General features: G+C 42.6%; 2 protein-coding genes across 2 annotated transcripts; both read right to left on the minus strand.

Annotated features, from left to right (window-relative positions):
* Positions 1 to 4270: 4270 nt before the first annotated feature.
* Positions 4271 to 4837, minus strand: LOC126803985 (uncharacterized). The gene has a single exon (XM_050531728.1). The coding sequence runs from the start codon at positions 4835 to 4837 to the stop codon at positions 4271 to 4273; it is 567 nt and encodes a 188-aa protein (XP_050387685.1).
* A 4248-nt stretch (positions 4838 to 9085) lies between these two features.
* LOC126791972 (calcium-binding protein CML24-like) lies at positions 9086 to 10146 on the minus strand. Its single transcript, XM_050518483.1, has one exon. It carries the CDS (start codon positions 10095 to 10097, stop codon positions 9645 to 9647), a length of 453 nt encoding a protein of 150 aa, XP_050374440.1. The 5' UTR covers positions 10098 to 10146; the 3' UTR covers positions 9086 to 9644.
* Positions 10147 to 14424: the final 4278 nt, after the last annotated feature.

Consider the following 14424-nt stretch of genomic DNA (forward strand, 5'->3'; position numbering starts at 1 on the left):
GAACTGTGTCGAGCCTCTTTGGGTGTTGGTTGGTCTCGGTGCGTCTGTCGTAGCGTATTAAATATTTACGCGTGGGACATCTAGCACGTTCATAATAGTGTAGTGAATCCTTACGCGTAGGACGTTTTCGAGCGCTATTGTAGTGCATCCGTCATAGTGTATTAAGTGTTTACACGTAGGACATCTAGATGCTATTTTTGAGCGCATTGCATCCGTCATAGCGTAGTAAATCTTTACGCGTAGGACGTCTTTGAACACTATCTTTGAGTGCAGTGCGTCCGTCATAGCGTAGTAAATCTTTACGCGTAGGACGTCTTTGAACACTATCTTTGAGCGCAGTGCGTTCGTCATAGCGTAGTAAATCTTTACGCGTAGGACGTCTTTGAACGCTATTTTTGAGCACAGTGCGTCCGTCATATCGTAGTAAATCTTTACGCGTAGGACGTCTTTGAACGCTATCTTTGAGCTCAGTGCGTCTGTCGTGGCGTAGTAAATCTTTACGCGTAGGACGTCTTTGAACACTATCTTTGAACAGAGTTCGTCCATCATAGTGTAGTAAATCTTTACGCGTAGGACGTCTGGGTCGAGAGAGGCGCGATTCGCGCTGTTGGCAACACGTGTCGTACATGCATTGGGTGAACGTGTCATGGACGGTTCAATTTCTGGGGGAGGTGACGTTAGCCGAGGAAGCAGTTAATGCATGCAGTTATTGCGTGCGTTATTGAAGCGTCCTCTCGGTAACTCATGCCACGCGGCGGGATCTGGGGCGATGCCCTTTGGGTCAATGACTAAGATGTGAGTAACGGTTTTCTGTATCCAGTGGTTTGGGTTTGAGTTTTCCGTCGAAATTGGTAGGTTTTGGGTCTGTTTGATCTTTGGATAAGTGTTTTCCGGCTAAGTGGGGTGTTTGTGTTGGCGGTTGTCGATGAGTTTGGCCTGAAAATGAGTTTGGTGTTCTTTGTGTTCTCCATGTTCTTCATGTTCTCCATACTCTTCCTTGCGAGGTTCTTAGGCTAGATCTAATTAACTCTCTAACTTCTAGGTTTAGGTTGTTCGTCTTTGACTGCGGTGTTTCTTGCTGCGGTGTAATGCCTATGATAAATATACTAACTGACACCAATTTCGCGCCTGCAAAGGGGAGTTGGTTTGTGTCATCATCCTCTGAATCGTGGACGAGTGAGTTGGAGGCCAATTACCTGAACTTGGTGCGGCGAAGCAGTGATGGTAATTCGCGTTATGAGGATCGCGTTGCTGTCTTTGTGAGAGTACTAGCGAATTGGGAGAGTAGCGAATCGTCGGGCACAATGGAGTCAAGACACAAGGAGGTTGGAGAAAGTGAGATGTGCCCTGTTCCGAGCCAAGACCGAGGTGTGCGCGAGCGTATTACGAGCGATTCTGGGAGTAGCACCTCAAGTCCAACACTGAGTGCAGCGCATGTGAGGCGTTGGTTAGTTGGCGGAGTACAAAGGTCGGAGGTGGAAGAACCGCAGAGGGCGGACCCCGCCGCAATACTTGGCTACGTGGAGGCGTTCAAGCTGCCGGCTACGATCGTGGCCCGGGCCATTAAGCTGGATGAGTACGGATCAATACTGCCCGAAGAATATGCGCTGGTCAGTCCCTCCGTAATACGGCTCTGGGTGGAATTGCCATTGGACCTGCGGCTGTAGTGCTTGGTGGCGAAGTTCGGCTTGGCCTTTGGGAAAGTCAGTTACAACATGTGGCGGGTTATTCTTGGCCTCTGCTCGCTCTTCCAACTGTCGGGATGTTGGTTTCCCACTGCGGCGGAGGTACTCCATTTCTTTAAGATAGACTATAACCAACGGAATGGAAATGGGGGGATTGTGCGGTTCGTTAGGCGGGACGAACGCAGTGAGTTTCAGGTCTTGGAGAATTGGCCCTCCTCGGAAGCTAACTGGCGTATTAACGGGGAAGAGTATCTCCTGGAGAAGCGCATCCCTTCGCATTTTCAAGCAATTAACTGTAGGTGTTAATTTCTTATCAAGTGCTTGTTGTAGAATAATTGTTTACTAACGTATTGTTGTCCTTTTGTTACGCAGCAGGAAGGAGGTTAGTATTGTCGGAGTGCGAAGTCGACCGTGTCAATCATGTGACGTATCTTTGGAGGTGCCAAGGTGAGATTTGATCCACGATTTGAAGGTGTTGTCGAACCCGTACTTGCTATTTGAGCAAGGACTACTCCGCTGCCATCATGAATGACAACACTACGCTCTCATTTTCCACCCTTTATTTACCTTTTTTTTTGCGTACTGATAAGTTATTGTGTGTGTAGCTATGATGCTCTCGGTAAACAGGAACTTCGAGAAATCGGAGTGTGTCTGCTACCTGAGGTTCTTACGGCCAGAAGACCCCAACGTAACTTTGGACACTGAAGGTCTAGCCGTAACCATGCTGTAGCGTGTGATGGCGAAGAAAGTGGCGGCGTCCACTAAGGCAGTGAACGCGACAGTGAAGTGGGTTGAGGATTCTGCGCAGGTCGTGGATCTGCCTGTACCGTCCCACGCGAGCTTGCCGAATGAACAAGGCTTGCCTCGTCAAAGTGATGCAGAGGGTGTAGGTCGTTAGAGGTTGGTAAGAGGAAGAAGGTTCAAAAAGCGATCACCTCTCATCGAAAAGCGAAGTCCTCTGCCACTCCAGAAGACGTGGAAGATGTGACAGTCGAAGCACCACAGCCCAAAAGGCAGAAGACTACCCAAAAGGGACCCATAACCTTCATTGAATCCCGGGTCTATGAGGATCTTTCATCCCTGGACCGTAGTCCATTGAGCCAGCTGGGCACTAGGGATTTGGAAAAGCTGGTCCTGCTAAGCCGTGCCGGGCTTAAGGGGTTACGACAACTTGAGGGGTCCGGCCTGGAAGAGCGGCGTCTACTCGCCGAAGTGACCGAACGAGTTAGCAATCATGCCACAAGAGTATTGCTTCTGGAAAACGACTTGGCCAATGGCAAAGCCAAGCTGGAGAATGCGGCAAATCTGCAGGAGGATCTCCGCCAAGAGGTCGCCCGTTGGTAGGTGGCCGAGTTGTTGGCACATCAGATAGACGCGAAGAGAGATGCGGCGCAGTCGGTCCTTATCGAGGCAGATGGACTTGCCAGATGGGCGAAAGAGGAAGCGGAGGCGGAGAAGGCCCGCGTGGCGGAGGAGGCTGCAGCCAAAGCAGTGGCCGCATTCAAAGCATCCTCGGAGATGACGAAGTACTTGGAAAGGTATTACGTCACAGCCGTTGGCGATATGATTGCGCAGTTCCAAGAACTGAGAATGCTGGATCTTGCGAACTACGAGGTTCGGCTAAGGGATAAGGGGTTGGAAGCGCCGCTGATGCCGCATGAGGTGGTCCCGCCTTTCAGACAGCCCTATTCTGCTGCGGAGGCCGAAGCGTAGGAAGAAGATGGTAAAGAAATTTCTGACTTTTCTTTCTTTTGGTTTATCTTGTGATAATGACAGGTTTGATTCTAATCCGGAGACTCCTTCTCCTACTCCTCCTTCGCAGAGCGCCATAATGCACAATTACCGCAAGACGAACCGGGGCAAGCGGTGGAATTAGATGTTGCGCGAACCAGTGATGCAGCCTTAGCGGCGCCAGCATAGAAAGCTGCGGGGGAGAAACATGATGGGAGTTATAAAGACTTGGCGTAATGGAAGAACGTCTTTTGTCCCCGAAGTGCTTCATCATTTCTCACTTTTTATTTCATTGTATTTTTCCAGTTTTTGCTTCTGTAATGGGCGTTGTGCCGTACTGATTATCTTAATAAACTGAAGCCCTTTGGGCCTTTCAAGTAATTTGTCTCCTTTGTGATTGCCATAGCAAACGTTGTGTGATTGTTGTTTTATACTTTTGGCTACGTGCTCAATACTATATTCGTTGTGCGCACAATGAAATAGTTTGTCGAAGGAATTTAATTGTCGTGGTACGCTAGTGTACTGGCGTAGTAAGGATCAATGGTTTGAAAAATTCTTCATTTCATTGATAGTCTGGCTGAAGCCGTATGTACAAACATAGCTTTGACAGTGTACCGTAAGTACTTAAAACAGTCCAAATCCCTATGTGTTGTGCTACGCGCAGACCTTTACTTGTAGTAGTACTTAAGCTGTTCCATGTTCCAATGGTGGGCTAGTCTTTCTTCGTACTTGTCCTCTAGGCAGTATGTGTTTAGTGTCACGATCTCGACGACTTTATATGGTCCGTCCCATCTCAAGCGTAACCCAGTGACCTTTGTTTGGACCTTCTTTAGGACCTAGTCGCCGAGCTGAAGTCACCTGCTCTTCACTCTAGAGTTGTAGAAGCGTGCCACGCGCTGTTTGTTTAGAATGTTGTGATGGTGTGCTGCAATGCGTTTATCAAGTTGCATATTTTCCGAGTTGGTCTCGGGGTCGAACAACGAAACCCGTTGTGTTGGCTGGATTACTTCAATGGGAAGTACTACTTCCGTGCTGTACATTAAGCAGAAAGAGGTCTCGCCCGTGGCCTCTGTTGGCGTGGTGCGGATTGCCCATAGTACGTTGTCGAGCTTCTCGGGCCAAAGCCCCTTTGCTTCATCCTGTTTTTTCCTGAGGAGGCCCTTGATTAATTTGTTAGCAGCTTCCACTTGCCCATTGGTCATGGGGTGCGCAGCAGAAGCGAACTTAAGCGTAGTCCCTGTTGCTTTACATCTTGTGATGAGGTGGTCATTATTGAACTGTGTGCCATTGTCTGTGATGATAGACTCCGGCGTACCGTGGCGGTAGAAGATGTTGCGTTGTAGAAAGTTTTGGACCTTCTTAGTTGTTATTGCGGTCAAGGGTGCGGCTTCGATCCATTTGGAGTGATAGTTGATGCACATGATGACCCACTTAAATTGGCATTTCCTGACGGGAAGTGAGCCTATTAGATCTATTCCCCAGAGGCAGTTGATCCACGGGCTGACTATGTATGATAGTGGTTCTGAGGGTTGTTGTGGTATAGGCCCATGTATTTGACATTTATGGCAAAATATGGCTAGCTCTTGTGCGTAGGTGAAAATTGTGGGCGAGTAATATCATGTCCGCAGTGTTTTTCCAGCTAGTGCGTGGCTGCCATAGTGTTTACCGCAGTCGCCACTGTGGATTTCTTGCAAGATATGTTTGCCTTCTTCAGTTGTAACGTATCTTAAATTGGCGTTCAGTAGGCCGTAGTAATAGAGTGTGCCGTTTCGCAAATGGTATCTCACTGCGCGTCTCGTTAGCTGTCTTGGCAGTGAAAGACCCGATAACTTTATTGACTACCAGTTGAAAGTTGCTGAATACGTTGATACTAGTTGCGCCAGTGCTGAGGACCAATTGTAGTCTTGCAATCAATGCTTCGTATTCCGCCACATTGTTGGAGGCAGCAAAATTGAATTTGAAAGCGTACTCTAGCTCGAGTCCCCCCGGTCCGCTCAAGATGATTCCCGCGCCACTAGACTTGGCGCAGCTGGAACCGTCTACATGTAAGTTCCATTGAGAAATTGTGGTGGGGGTTATGACATAGTCTGGTGCTATTTCCGCCGTATCTTGGGGAATGATCTCTGTTATAAAATCAGCTTTGACTTGGCCCTTTATGGCTGGTTGTGGCTTGTATTCGATGTCAAATTCTGTCAGCTCAATAGCCCACTTACTGAGTCTCCCTGAGTGTTCTCGATTCTACAGTACTTGTTTGAGGGGTTAGTTTGTAAGTACGTGGATACTGTGAGTTTGGAAGTAGTGGCGCAGTTGTCTAGCTGCCACGATAAGCGCAAGGGCTAACTGTTCAAATGCTGGGTATCTTGTCTCTGGACCGTTCATGGCTCTGCCCGCGTAGAAGACTGGCAATTCTTCAGTTTCATCTCGGCGAACTAAGGCACTGCTAACCGCGGTTGTAGATACTGTAAGGTAAAGGTATAGTGGTTCTCCTAGCTGCGGGGTTGACAATAATGGCACCGCGACTAGATAGTCTTTTAACCCCTGAAAGGCTTCTTGGTAGTCAGGTGTCCATTCGATCAGCTTGCTCTTGGAGTGTCTTAACAATTTGAAGAATGGTTCACATTTGTCGGTCAGCCACGAGATGAATCGAGATAACGCCACGAGTCTGCCTTGAAGGGCTTCCACATCCTTCTTAAGTACCGGTTGCGCCATGTCCAGAATGGCCTGTACCTTTTCCGAGTTTGCCTCTTTGCCACGTTGACTGACGATGTAGCCCAAGACTTACTTGTTGTCACGCCGAAAAAACACTTTTCTGGGTTCAATCTCATCTTTTATTTTTTGAGCACGTTGAAGATGGTTTAGAGGTTGGCTACGTGGTCCTCAGCCTTGACGCTCTTGGCCAACATGTCATCCACGTATACCTCAATCTCGCGACGGATGTGCTTATCAAACATTTGCGTGACGCAACGCACATACGTAGCCCCTGCATTCTTTAATCCGAAGGGCATGACATTATAACAATAAAGGCCTCTGTCAGTAATGAAGGTCGTAGCCTTTTGATCCGCGGGGTTCATGCGTATCTGATTGTACCGAGAGTAGGCATACATCATAAACCCTTGGGCTGGGAAGCCCTAAAAATTTAGGGTGCGTTTAGCGTTTAGAGTTCAGGAGTTAGCGATGCGCCGCTTCTTCCTTCATACCCTAATGTGACTACCGGTGTGACCCCTAGTGTGGCTATTTGTGTCCTTACCAGTGTGACTACTGGTGTGACAACATTAATGCTGATATTTAGATATTATGAATTAATTTCAGAATTGCAAAATCACATAACAGTTATAAAGATTTGTTATTTCTAGTCATTCTTCTTTTTCTTCTTGTCACAACATAGTCACACTACCATATACACGGGTAGTCACACTACTAGATACAATGACAGTCATAATGTCGTTATTGTAACAACCAGTGTGACTACAAGTGTGACTGCAAGTGTGATTTGCAGTGGACAACATTATAACTACCAATGTGGCTCCTAGTGTGACACATGGTGTAATAGTCACACTACAACTCACAATGGCAGTCACACTAACAGTTATAGGTGCAGTCACACTAACTGTCACAATGTCCATATTGTAACTACCAATGTGACTACTAGTGTGACACCTGATGTGACTACTAGTGTGACACCTGATGTGACTATATTCGATAGGTGTCGAGATAAATTTGTAAAATCCGCGAAAATTATGTTCAAATTCAAAGGAGATCGGTATGATTGTGCTCAGAATGAAGCAAATAGCTAGAATTATGGAGTTTAGGCTCTGGTTTCCCCGGAAAAGCTTGGAGCACCGCCATGGACAACGACAACCCCTTTCAAGGGTTTATGTGCCTTATACAGTGGTCGATTCGGAGTGAGTGTGATATCAAATGAAAGATAGGGGAAAAAGATCTTTCCAACGGTACCAACCACACTCAAATCCATCGCTGAACGGAAAAGTTATAGCCGTAAAAAGAAGAAAAAAAAGAGTGAGAAAGAGCAAAACAATGGAAGTTGTCGCTAGTGTCAGCATATACAATTAGTTGTTGGGAAGACTAGATCAATGTCGGGGCAGAAAAGTCGTTGGGACTGCGTGAGATCAAAGACATCGTGAATCTTCAAGGACGACCGTCGAGGCAAGGAGACGATTGGGGGATGCCGAAACAGGGTATTGTCGGTCTGCATGATGGCGGTGACGATTCCGGGTCCTAGAAAGTGTGTTGGGTTGCTCCAGTTTTAAGGAGCTACGTCGGCGTTGGATCCCCAGAACAAGGTGTCAGAATAGGGCTGCTATGGCGACGAGGAGAAGTTTGGGACAGGGAAATTTGGGCCTGCCTGAGGCGACGTTGGATGATGATGTTGACGGGAGGAGAAGATGGGTGCCCAGAAAAATTTTCTGGGTGTCCAAAGAAATTGAGATATCTGATTGTTTTTCTTTCCGACGACAACTTGTTGGTTATTGCTCAAAAGTTCCGACAAGGCCAAGAAGAAAAGGTTGTCGGTGATTGGGATTTCAGGGTTAGGATTTATTTTTCTGGTGACCTCATCGGTCAGACACTTTAGAACAAAGTTCATGATAACGTGTTCAAGGAGAAACAAAACAAATATAATAACAACGTAATGGAACAGAACGTAACTCTTTATTAATTGACAATGTGGCCTATATATAGACATTACATATGGAGTATCCCAAAGACTTAGAGACAAATATCTACATAAAGCATAATCTTCTCTAATAAGGAAACATAAATAGATTTATTAAAAAAACATAAATAGACTAAGACACATAAGGGTAGAATAATAATTCTCCCGAATTGTTTTTTTAGAAAAAACCACCACTATCTAAAAGAGATGAAAATAAAAATGAGATCGATTATAAGATAGAGACAATTGAAGACTTTTTTTCTATCAGAGTCCATTTCCATGTTGATGTCACCAACGGTACCAACCACACTTAAATCTATCGCCGAACGGAAAAGTTATGGCCGTAAAAAAAAGAAAAAAAAGAGTGAGAAAGAGAAAAACAATGGAAGTTGTCGCTAGTGTCAGCATATACAATTAGTTGTTGGGAAGTAGTATCAATGTCGAAGCAGAAAAGTCGTTGGGGTTGCGTGAGATCAAAGACATCGTGAATCTGCAAGGACAACCGTCGACGGAAGGAGACGATTGGGGGATGCCGAAATAGGGTATTGTCGGTCTGCATGATGGCGGTGACGATTCTGGGTCCTAGAAAGTGTGTTGGGTTGCTCCGGTTTTAAGGAGCTACGTCGGCATTGGATCCCCAGAGCAAGGTGTCGGAATAGGGCTGCTATGGCGACGAGGAGGAGTTTGGGACAGGGAAATCTGGGCCTGCCTGAGGCGACGTTGGATGATGATGTTGACGGGAGGAGAAGATGGGTGCCTAGAAAAATTTTCTAGGTGTCCAAAGAAATTGAGATATCTGATTGTTTTTCTTTCCGACGACAATTTGTTGGTTATTGCTCAAAAGTTCCGACAAGGCCAAGAAGAAAAGGTTGTCGGTGATTGGGATTTCAGGGTTAGGATTAATTTTTCTGGTGACCTCATCGCTCAAACACTCTAGAACAAAGTGCATGATAACGTGTTCGAGGAGAAACAAAACGAGTATAATAACAACGTAATAGAACAGAACGTAACTCCTTATTAATTGATAATGTGACATATATATAGACATTACATATGGAGTATCCCGAAGACTCAGAGACTCATATCTACATAAAGCATAATCTACTCTAATAAGGAAATATAAATAGATTTATTAAAAAAAACATAAATAGACTAAGACAAATAAGGGTAGAATAATAATTAATTCTCTCGAAATTATTTTTGTTTTTTTTAGAAAAAAAACCACCACTATCTAAAAGAGATGAAAATAAAAATGAGATCGATTATAAGATAAAGACAATTGAAGACTTTTTTTCTATCAGAGTCCATTTCCGTGTTGATGTCAGCAACGAAACCAGTTGGTCACCTCTAGTGTTAATACCAATCACGAAACTAAGTTACCAGTTGAATTCAAAGTCAAATTCAATTTTCCGGCTAGGATTGCAACCATAACCACAGAAAAAAGAAAAAACCGAAAGCAGGTAGGGTAATCGGAAAACAATTTTATACACCTGATTAATCCAGATCAACTACCTAAACATTTCACTTGCTTGATTAGCGGAACAATTGAACCACCTTTAGGGTTTCTTCATCATCTTCTTGAATTCCTCGAAGTTGACGTGGCCATCGCCGTCGGCGTCGACGGAGGCGATCATCTTGGCGCAGTCCTTACGCGAGCACTTCTGTCCCAATCGCTTGAGGACCTCGTGGAGCTCACCCGCGGAGATGCGGCCGTTCTTGTCGAGGTCGTAGAGGTCGAAAGCGTCGCGGAGATCCTTGGTGGATCCGCCGTTGAGAATCTCGGCGAACTCGTCTAGGTCAATGCGGCCGTCGCCGTCCTTGTCGAACTCGGCCATTATGGTCCTGACCTCGTCCGGCGTCGTCTCGGAGCCGAGCTCCCGGAAGATCTCCCTGAGCTCGTCGCAGCAGATCCTCCCGTCGCCGTTCTTGTCAAACTTGTCGAAGATCAGCTTCAGCTCCTCCGGCGAAGATCCGACTGCGCCGCCGCCTCTCAAGCTTCTCGACGACATCGTGCAATTAAGAGACCGGAATTCTCTGGTTCCGTGAAAACAAATAGAACCCGATCGCGCGACCTCATTTATAGAGGGGCATACACTGCGGGCCCCACTCTCACTCGTTTTCCGGTACTCAAACGCGTTAACTTGCAGAACAAAACAGCTAAGATTTGGTCTGGCTACAATCCGCTGCGGCAGCTGTGTGAGGTTAGTGGACACGTGTACGGTGTTCTGTGATTTGGCTGCGGGTGTAGAATTGATGGCGTGTTGACGCGTTGGAGAGGAATGGCGGTACAAGGAAGTTAAGAATAGGAATCCTAGAAGGGAAGGTTTTAGAAGAAACGGTTGGGTGGTTAGTTGATGGTTACTTTGGTGTGACTCTCTCTCTCTATGTGTCACTCACCTATTCCCGCGTGGAATTAATTAAAATTAAAAATTAAAATAAAAAAAATAAGATTTGGGTAGAGGAGGAAAGCGCGTAAGGCAAGGAAAACGTACAACTCAAAAAAGGTGAGTTATGCAACATGCCCACGTCGATGTAAATTATGTGTCTTGACATCAACATGAGAATAAATCGAAACTACGAGAAATCGTGTACTTTTGTCCAGCTAGGTATTTGTTTGTAAGTTTGATTCCATAGAATGAAAGTGATGTGTGTGATCAAGCTATTATTATAGACAATTGAATTTTATTAATTAAGTTGTGTACGTATTTAATGTAATCTTACCGTCAATTTCTACTATCACAAGTGGACATCGGTACCTTCTAACAAAGTTGGCCGGCGGAGTTGTTGGTTGGTCACAAATTTTCGGCATAAATGTCGATTTGCACCCCAAATTTTGCTGAAATTGTCAATTTGCACTCCGAACTTGCATTTGAGTCAATTTACCTCCTAAACTTGCTAAAAATTGCCGATTTGCACCTCATCCGTTAAATTTAATTGTTTCTATCCAATTTTGCGTCACATGTCATGCATTTAAGGGGTAGTATTGTCATTATATATTTATAATTTTCTTAAAAATAAATAAAAATATTCTTGAAAATGAGGATTATTTTGTTAATCAAATTATTTATTTACATCTTTTTTTCTACCTACTTAACCCTACTTTGAATTATATATTCAATATACCCACCCATTCAAATATAGTGTGTTGTGTATAAATATATTTTTATATGTACACATTGTTGGAGGATGAACAAAACGAGAATAATAACGACGTAATAGAACAGAACGTAACCGTTTATTGATTGATAATGAGGCCAATATATAGGCATTACATAACCACAATCCCGTAGGATTCGAAGTCCTAATCTATTACAGAGATGCGAATCTATCTCTAACAGAAAACCTAATAAGGCTAAGACACACAATGGTAGAATAGTAATTCTCTCGGAACACACATTTATTTTTAATTTTCAATGTATTTATTTATTTATATTTTTTCTAATATCTTTTAACATACCATATCACATAAAATAATAAATATATAAATCAATAACATGTTTCGAAAAAACAAACATTGTAGCAAGTGTTCCTCTTAAGTAATTTTATTAATTTATTTCATTATTCAATATGAATAAATATATAATGACAATACTACCCCTTAAATGCATGACATGTGACGCAAAATTGGATAGAAACAGTTAAATTTAACAGATGAGGTGCAAATCGGCAATTTTTACCAAGTTTAGGAGGTAAATTGACTCAAATACAAGTTCGGGGTGTAAATCGGCAATTTTTACCAAGTTTAGGAGGTAAATTGACTCAAATGCAAGTTCGGGGTGCAAATTGACAATTTCAGCCAAATTTGGAGTGCAAATTGGCATTTATGCCCAAATTTTCAGATGTAGGCCCCATATTTGTTAGACCGAGCCCATTGATCAAAGCCTCAATTGATTATCAATCAGTAACTAATTTGTTATAACTACTTTGTTACTACATGATTTTCAATATTCGGATCTCCACGGAACCATTAAATGGAATGTTCATTGGACCTTAAAATGATCACAGTCCCCGAGATAGTATATTAAATGCATTCCACAAAACAATAAACTGATTGCAGTTTACGAGACAGTAAATTAATCACAATCCACGAGACATTAAATGATTAATCACTTCTACATTAAAACTATCACACAAGAAATTCATGAGGTGATCAAATTTAATCTTATTTCAGTGTTGAGACATGTATTTTTTTCTTGAATTCTTGTTTCTATTAATATACATATTGATAACAATTTATTTATATTTATTTTTTCCTTTCGGTACAAATTCATTGCAGGAAAATAAATTTTAAATTTGGGCCCCATACTTATTAGACTGACCCCAATGATCAAAGCCATAATTAGATAGAGTAAAAGTTAGTAAAACCTCCAAAGCATAATAAGTGAGTGGAGAAAGTGAAGAACGTTCAACACTCCTCTTCCCACTACAACGTGAAGTAAGCACCAAGAAACATGGAATGAGATCCAATTATCCAATAATCATGGCTGCCAACTACTACTTGTTAGCAATCTAATTTATTTTGTTTTATCCTTTTTGAATTGATTCTGACTTAAGGGTCGGAGTGTCTTTCTATTTTGCAGATTCCTCCCCCCCATAATCGATCACCACAATTGTCTAAGGCTTATGCGCTTATCAAAGACCAAACGAGAGGGCTTTTTCTTGGGTGATCCCTCTCCCGGAACTTTTATGGTCCAACAGTGTTACAACCTGAACCATGTTTGCTTGCTTACGATTTTACCGTTATTCCTTACTCGTCTCAAGAGTCCTATTACCATTAGGAGTCTTAAAAGTTGACTTTTTATAGTGGTACTAGATCAGGAACATTCTTTTAAAATGAGGTAAAGGATGTTAAAACGAGTCCATTGACATGTATCACATTTGATTTAGATTTTGTATTCAAAAGTTATGATCAAAATATGAAAGTTTCCGATTTGGGTCGAGTATAAAAGGAGGAAACTACCCGAAATAGAAATCAAAATTTATTTCCATCTTTTTTTCTTTCCTTTTACTGTTCCTTCCTCTTCCCGAGCTCCTTCTTCCCCATCAACTTCTTTTCGCCTTATCTCCTTCATCCGGTGACGAAATCGAGTGAGACCATTGGCTTTCTCTATGGATATGAGTTGGTGTTTGGAAGAAATTCGAGATGTTTGGAGCCCTAAAAGGTAGAAAGGCTACTGTTGTCCCCTTTTGAAGTTGTGAGTAGAACTCCATACTCTGGTAACCAATCGAGATAATTCTTGTTGGGTTTTGAAACTTATGGGGCCTACAACAACCCCTTAAAACATTTTAAAGAAATTAAAAATAGGTAAGGACAATCGAATCAAATAAAATCTAGGGTTCTTGGAGATTAATTTCAGAAATTTAATTTTTGTTCGTATCTAGACTCGGAATTGGACTTTATGTTAGTTATGAACGTTGTTTGGTATGTTGTATGGATTGTGATGGTAAATTTGGTGGCCATTAGAGGTGGTCGGAGTTGGGTGGCTGGACGCCACTTCCGGCGGCGTTTGGGGCAGCTGCTGCTGTGCCGGGATTGTTTTTGAAGGCATTTTGGGTTGTATGATGGTTGAGGAAGGTGTGAGAATATTTGTGTAATTTGCGGAGGAATTTTGAGGTGAATTATGCATTTAATTGTCCAAATTAAATTGTTAAGGAGATGAGTTCTCGATTTTCAAGTAAGGAACTCTTAATATTTTGGGGAGTGTGGAGATTGTTGGTGAAGTTAGAGGATTTTTGGTTGAAGTTGGAACAATTTAAGCGAGTGAGGATGTATATATTCTTTTTGTTATTTATTCCGAGTTATTGAATTAAAATTGTAAATATGTCTCTTACACAAGCCAAGAGGATAATCGATTTGAGGAGAGTTCGGAGTCGTTGGGCTTAGGCCACGTACTGTGAGTGCACATATATTTTAAAATAATGCATGCATGATTATTGAATTTATTATTCTCTTGGGAATTGTATTTTGAGCTTACGAATATTTATTTTGAAAATGAGATTTCCAATAAATTATGTTTTTTTTTGTAGTTATTCAGAAATGGGATTTACAAAAAATTATGATTTTATTTAAATTGCGACATGTGAGACATGTTGAATTATTTTAATTTTCCCTTGTATATAATTAATTATATGATTTTATTGAGAAATCACCGGAAATGGGATTTCCGAGCACTTATGCTTTAATTAAGATATAACTTTATACTTTCTTTGAGTTAGTTTGAATATTTATTCGGAAATGAGATTTCAAGGTGATTATGCCTTATTTGAAGTACTTATTATATTCATGAATTTGGTTTGAATATTTATTTGGAAATGAGATTCATGGAATTTTCATGA

This window comes from Argentina anserina, chromosome 1 (assembly GCF_933775445.1).
Source record: "Argentina anserina chromosome 1, drPotAnse1.1, whole genome shotgun sequence".
NCBI lineage: Eukaryota > Viridiplantae > Streptophyta > Magnoliopsida > Rosales > Rosaceae > Argentina > Argentina anserina.

Coding starts and splice junctions, on each gene's coding strand:
- LOC126803985 (XM_050531728.1), bottom strand. CDS start 4,837: ATGTGCATCAACTATCACTCCAAATGGATCGAAGCCGCACCCTTGACC.
- LOC126791972 (XM_050518483.1), bottom strand. CDS start 10,097: ATGTCGTCGAGAAGCTTGAGAGGCGGCGGCGCAGTCGGATCTTCGCCG.